Source organism: Aplysia californica, unplaced genomic scaffold (assembly GCF_000002075.1).
Source record: "Aplysia californica isolate F4 #8 unplaced genomic scaffold, AplCal3.0 scaffold01570, whole genome shotgun sequence".
NCBI classification, from domain to species: Eukaryota; Metazoa; Mollusca; class Gastropoda; order Aplysiida; family Aplysiidae; genus Aplysia; species Aplysia californica.
Window position 1 is genome coordinate 40,056 of NW_004798840.1, and position 7,074 is coordinate 47,129.

The 7,074-nt window shown below is 41.1% G+C and overlaps 1 protein-coding gene and 1 long non-coding RNA gene across 2 annotated transcripts in view; one reads left to right on the forward strand and one right to left on the reverse strand.

Moving 5' to 3' along the window:
- Positions 1 to 127: 127 nt before the first annotated feature.
- On the forward strand, positions 128 to 573 carry LOC106013937 (the record flags this gene model as incomplete). The annotated part of the gene is given in 1 exon segment (XR_001185487.2): positions 128 to 573. It is a non-coding gene; the product is annotated as an uncharacterized LOC106013937 (long non-coding RNA).
- Positions 574 to 1,850: 1,277 nt separating this feature from the next.
- Positions 1,851 to 7,074, reverse strand: part of LOC101853907 — a gene marked incomplete at its 5' end in the record, with an annotated part of 15,578 nt that continues 10,354 nt past the window's right edge. The window contains 2 exon segments of the mRNA XM_013090834.2: positions 1,851 to 4,110; positions 6,912 to 6,996. Of these exon segments, the coding sequence (XP_012946288.1) occupies positions 4,057 to 4,110; positions 6,912 to 6,996 (139 nt within the window).

A 7,074-nucleotide genomic window follows, 5' to 3' on the forward strand; every position in this document is an offset into this window, starting at 1 on the left:
CTTTGCTGTGTCCTCCCAGAAATGTGTCTTTGCTGTGACTAACTGTGTCCTTGCTGTGACTAACTGTGTCCTCCCAGAAATGTGTCTTTGCTGTGTCACTAATTGTGTCCTTGATGTGTCTTCCCAGAAATGTGTCGAGGCCAGTGACCCCAACGTCCGCTACACGTGTCGCATCTTGCTGGGCCAGTGCTGAGTCAGCGGCTGTCTCTGACCTCTGACCTTGCTGTCAGGTCAAGGTCATGACCCACGAGTGGCGCTACTGAAGAGAGAACCAATTGTTCATACACTGCTGTCTGTCTATCTGTCTGTTCGTCTTTCTGATAGCTCTAGTATTTCCGTCTGTCTATTAGTCTGTCCATCTTTCTGTCTGTGCGTCTAGAATGTTCTTCATCATTCAGAAAGACGTAAGTTTTGTAAAAATTAATTATTTTTTTTTAGGTGTCAAGATTTAGAGAGGGCTTCAAAATGTGTTTGTCAAGATGAGAGTTCCAAATTATTTTGGTTGTTTGGGACAGACGGACGGACAAAAGTAAATGTTCTCTTGAAATAAAACAAGCTGTTATTCTGAACGTCCATAATTTCGTTTGAATTTTTCTTTTCACGGTTTTACTTTTTCATTGTTTGAAATCCTCCGTGTTTTAGTGTCAGTAAGAGTTCTACGGCATTTGCAACACAATAAGGTCATACAAGTGCCGAAGATTAGAGGTGTTACAAGAGAGTAACAAACACAAAAAAGAAGGAGTGGAGATAACGACGATCGATAGATGTTCAATAGGAAAGAAGACGCAAACCAAACCAGAGCACCCGCCAACCACCCACTTTTTCGTTGTTTGAATTCCTCCGTACCAGCGTCAGTGGTGCAGTGGTTAGACGCCTCGCTGTTGCACACAGGAGACTCGAGTTCAATTCTCAAGTGGGAAGAAATTTTTATCGAGTATCTCGATCTTTCTGCCGGGATGTTTTATCCCTCTGAGCCAGGGTTAGCCTTCACAGGCAAAGTCATAAGCCTGCCTCCTATATAATCTAAATTGTGTTTGTTGGAACGTAAAAACATTTAAATTTAAAAAAGAAAAAAAATCGAAATAAAACAAACGTTTCTGCAACCTCTAAAACAACACAAGTAGGCTACAATAAAATAGTCCTCATGTATGTATCTGACTGGGTACACAATAATATAGTATTTTTGGTAAACTGCATGCCTAGTCACAAGGGATTAATCAACCTTAGCACGCAGCCTGTTTTATCATCCAGGTTGTCAGCTTCACACACTTCCCTATAAAGTTGGAAAAACCCCCCCAAAAAGTGAAAAGGTATAGATTAAACGCCCCATTCAACACTATTCGATTATTGAAGAGGCGGGACCTCCTAGTATAACGTCCATCTCCGAAAGGACCGAGCCAAGTGGGAAATTTGTGTAGAGTACCTTTCCCAAGGACCCGTGGGACCGAGCTGAGGCTCGAACCCCCAAACCCTCAGTCTCATCATCACGAACAAACAAACAAAATGGATATTTCATATCCAACTAGTATATGAGAAAACAGCAAACAGCACCACATTATTTTATGCGAAACTAGTATTCAAGAATAAAAACAAATAAACAAAAAACCAAATTTTAAAAATAAAAAATAGGCATCTAAAAAACCCCAAAACAATTAAGTAGACAAAAAAAACAACCTATAATATTTTTTAGGAAACAAGTACCGGTATAAAAAGAATCCAACAAAACAAATACAAATAAAACAAACAAAAAAACCTCACAAAACAAATACAAATAAAACAAACAAAAAAACAAAACTCCACGCCGTGACATCAAATATAATGAAACAAGAAGTCAAGAACACACGCCCACTGAGACGATCCACTGTTTGGTCAATGTTTATTACAGGCACTGAGTAGTTGAACATGAAACAATGGACAGGACGCTACGATCATTAATTATATTACTGGTTCGTTCAAAGGTATCATGAGCAATAGAAATTCTCTTTGGATTTGGATTTGCGAGTCTCACACGTACGTCAAAATTGTCTAGACACGGGACTAGAAGCTGTCTAACATTCTTACTGCAAAATGGTACTGGTGAAACATTTGTAAAAAAAATTCAATGTAGACATTTTTACGACCTCATCGACACAAATCAGATAGTTCTCCGGATACGATGATTCGACTCTGCCTGTCAGGGTCAACCCGGGCCGAGAGGGATCTCACATTGATGGAGCAGACAGACCAAGATACTCGATAAACAAGGTTCGTACGCATCTTAAAAAACTGGAAAACTCTTGGAATTTTGGGAAATTGGCAAAATTCTTGGAAAAACGAATTTTTAACTAGACCTATTATACAAATATTTCCTTGAAGTTTCGAAGGCCTCGACTTTACGCATTCTGAACAGTACCATAATGTATTTTTGCATGCTGAACGAAAAATTTTCTTCCAAAATGACACGTTATTTGAATGGAAAAAAAGAAATCTGGTCTTGAAAACTCTTGGGAAAAAAAATTTCCTGCTTGGTGTGAACCCTGCATAAAAATTTTCCCCAGATGGGAATTGAACTCTGGTCTCCTTTGTATGATGGCAAAGCTCCTAACCACTACACCACAGAAGCCAGTTTTTGACCCCCTGACTCTCAATCTCGCTGATGTCTGGATTGAGTCGATGTTTGACTAAAACCACTGACGAACTGACATGCTGTAAACTCCATATTTACCTACCTACTGTTTAATTTCAACACTTCACACTTTTATTCATCTATCTCCATTCTCAAACCTGTAAATTATTTGCCATACCGACAGGCCGAATGGCTAGAACCCAAATGGCCGCTAGATCAGAAAAGTAAAGTATAGTAAAGTAAAGTATCTCCATTCTCATAAATATAATCCTAACCAACATCATTCCTTGCAGCCATGAACATCTCTATAAATACTGGTACAAAAATTCTAAGAAACTTACACAACATGGAGGTGGGGTGGGGGCGGGGGGAGTTCGTTCATCTCAAACAGTTAACAAACTACAACAATCTAGAGCAGAGGTGTCAAACTCGAATAAATTACACACTTAAGTTCGTGGGCTGAACTGGAGAACCATTCACTGAGCAGTGCACAGCCACACATTCTGTAAAAAGCAACGATATAAAATTAATTAAAACAGACAAAGGTAAAAAAATAACTCAAGGGATAGCAATTTTTTTCACAGGTTTGCATTTTTCCAAATTTTTGTCAGAGCTGGCGGTTTAACATCTCTTCCTGGCAACATGTTTGGTTTTTTTAGATAAGAAAAGATACATCTTTATTGTCCAGATCCTGGCACATTTAGGAGAAAAATGCAAAATTCTGTGTTATGCTGTTTTCCTCAAGATGGGACTCTCTAAAATTCTATCGCTATCTCGGGTCACACATAATTATTCGCAGACCTTGAGTTATGTTTTGTAAAAGTTTAAGACACTTGCAACACACAAATAGCTCGTCGTATGAGAGCCGAAAATTAGAAGTGTTGCAAGAGAGTAAAGACACAAAGAAAAGAAGTAGGAAGAAAGACGAGGACGACAGAAGTTTGATAGTAGGGGAGTAAAAGCAAACCACATCAGAACACCCGCCAACCACCCACTGCCTCGAGTTTGACACCTGTGGTCTAGAGAGAAACATTCCACTTTAAAATAAACTTTAAGTATCTGGAGCGACATTTGGCGCGCGCGACGTGCGACCATTCTTCTCACCACCCGCGCAAACACTCGTCAACAAACAGACACACAGATGACCAGATGGCAAGTTCCCTCACTGTGCATGTGATGGGACCCACATCTCCGCGGCGAGATGATAAAACAAAGACGATGACAACAGCAACAACAACGATGATGATTGATAACAGTGAGCAAATGGCGTAGACAGTACAGAGCTCATAGGTCGCGGGGCTGATGGGAGGTCCGGCACAATCGTCAGCTGACAGCTACTGAGGGCTGGACGCACCAATCAGCTGACTGCAACAAAAGGCCAGACGCACCAATCAGCCGTCCACTACAGCAAGTCCAACGCACCAATCAGCCGCCCGCTACAGGAGTCAGAGTCAGAGGTCCTGTTCTGCCACGCTCTGCTGCAAGTACTCCTGGTACAGAGATTGCTGGGGACGAGAGGAGAAACATGTGGGTTAGACTGTGTGTCATGTGTGTCAGACGTGTGTGTGTGTGTGTGTCAGACGTGTGTGTGTGTGTCAGACGTGTGTGTGTGTGCAAGTACTCCTGGTACAGAGATTGCTGGGGGTGTGAGGAGAAACATGTGGGTTAGACTGTGTGTCATGTGTGTCAGACGTGTGTGTGTGTGTGCAAGTACTCCTGGTACAGAGATTGCTGGGGGTGTGAGGAGAAACATGTGGGTTAGACTGTGTGTCATGTGTGTCAGACGTGTGTGTGTGTGTGTGTCAGACGTGTGTGTGTGTGTCAGACGTGTGTGTGTGTGCAAGTACTCCTGGTACAGAGATTGCTGGGGGTGTGAGGAGAAACACGTGGGTTAGACGTGTGTCATGTGTGTCAGACGTGTGTGTGTGTGTCAGACGTATGTGTGTGTGTGTGTCAGACGTGTGTGTGTGTGTGTCAGACGTGTGTGTGTGTGTCAGACGTGTGTGTGTGTGTGTGCGTGTCAGACGTGTGTGTGTCAGACGTGTGTGTGTGTGTGTGTGTGTGTGTGTGTGTGTGTGTGTGTGCAAGTACTCCTGGTACAGGGATTGCTGGAAGAAACATGCGGGTTAGATGTGTCATGTGTGTCAGACGTGTGTCAGATGTGTGTCACGTGGGTTATGTGTGTCACGTGGGTTAGATGTGAGTGTGTGTCACATGAGTCAGATGTGTGTCATGATGGTTAGACGTGTATCAAGTGGGTAAGACGTGTGCGTCATGATGGTTATATGTGTGTCATGTGGGTTATATGTGTGTCATGATGGTTAGACATGTCTCAGGTGGGTTACACATGTGTCATATGGGTTAGATGTGAGTGTGTGTCACGCGAGTCTGACATGTGTCACATGGGTTACACGTGTGTCACGTGAGTTAGACGTGTGTCATGTGACTGACAGAAACTTTCATGATGTCTACTTTAATATGAGAATATGTGCATCTACTGTTTGGGTACGCATATGAGTGAGTCGTCACATCGGTGATTCAAAAAGAGTGAGTCGTCACATCGGTGATTCAAAAAGAGTGAACCGCCTTGATGACAAATTGCTGCAGCTGTCAAACATCATTATGGAATGAGTCAGTAAAACTTTGAAAGAGGAATTATCTAAATTTTGAACGGAAAAGAGTGGACCGATTTCATGACAAACTGCTTCAGTTCTCAAGCATCGTTATAGAATGAGTCAGCGACTATTTGAAAGAGGAGTTATCTAACTTTTGAACAAAAAAAAAAGAGTGAACCGATTTTATGAGGCATTGCTCCAGTTCTCAAGCATCGTTATGGAATGAGTCAGCGACCATTAGTTGAAAGAGGAGTTATCTAACTTTTGAATAGCCGTGCCCTAGTGATGGATTGGTTGGAGGGGGGGCTCAAGACCTTCCTCTCTGTGCCGGGCCTGCCAGATCCCCAGACCTCACTGTGTGGGTTTTTTTCCTAGTGGGGATATCTGAGTAATCGTGATGAAATCAGGCGCTCGTCAAAAAGACGAAAAAACCCCCCAAAAACTGGCATTTTTCGGCCAGCTCAGCAATTTTTGTTGAATTTTGTTTTTTTGCTTCAGCACCTTTCGTGTCCATATCAAAACGTTTCCTTCAATGAATTTTACAGAAAAAAGTTGGTTAAAGGCATAAAATATGTAATTTCATCGTTTTCATTGAAATTGTCAAAATTTGATGTCCATTTTCTCGCCAATTATACCACTAAAACCAGGTACCTCATCTCCTTCAATCGCAAATATTTCGCCTGCTATTTCACACAGATGGGTATCTTTTCAGCAAAAGCAAGGCAAATAGCTCAGCTTTCAGATGGTACCAAAAACTCCACATGCCCAAAAATTGACGAGCGCCTGATTCCACTGCGTTGTGACACATATATAAAAGATCGTGTTTATGTTCGACACCTACCCACAAACCTCGATGACTTTATTAAACATTGAATAACACCAGCGGTCAACTCAGTGGACCGTGATAAGCTGAAACACGCCTCAGATGAATTCTCTTATCGCACTGATGTTGCCCGTGCTATTGCGAGTAGCCATATTGAACACTCGTAAGACAGGAAATATTACTGGGGACTTGGCTTGAGTTTTCCATAGCTTTTCCTTGATGAAATTTAGATGTATGTGTGTTTCTGTATATACATGAGTACAAATATGTGTGTTTATGTATATACAAGAGTACAAATATGTGTGTTTCTGTATATACATGAGTACAAATATGTGTGTTTCTGTATATACATGAGTACAAATATGTGTGTTTCTGTATATACATGAGTACAAATATGTGTGTTTCTGTATATACATGAGTACAAATATGTGTGTTTCTGTATATACATGAGTACAAATATGTGTGTTTATGTATATACATGAGTACAAATATGTGTGTTTATGTATATACATGAGTACAAATATGTGTGTGTGTGTTTATGTATATACATGAGTACAAATATGTGTGTTTATGTATATACATGAGTACAAATATGTGTGTTTATGTATATACATGAGTACAAATATGTGTGTGTGTGTTTATGTATATACATGAGTACAAATATGTGTGTTTCTGTATATACATGAGTACAAATATGTGTGTATGTGTGTTTATGTATATACATGAGTACAAATATGTGTGTATGTGTGGTCAAACTACTCACCTTCTTGCTCTTGACCGTTAGCTAGTGTGTGTATGTGTGTGAGTGTGTGTGTGTGAGCGCATGTGTGTGAGAGTGTGAGTGTGTGTGTGTGGTCAGTCCACTCACCTTCTTGCTCTTGACCGTCTCCTGCACGTAGTTGCTGATCTCACCCAGCTTACGTTTCTGCTTCCTGGACATGGTGGCCGCGGTTCTGTTTTATTGTGCTGGGATTTCTTCTTGTTTGTTGTGGTTTTTTGTTATTGATGATGTTGTTGTTGTAGATGATGAT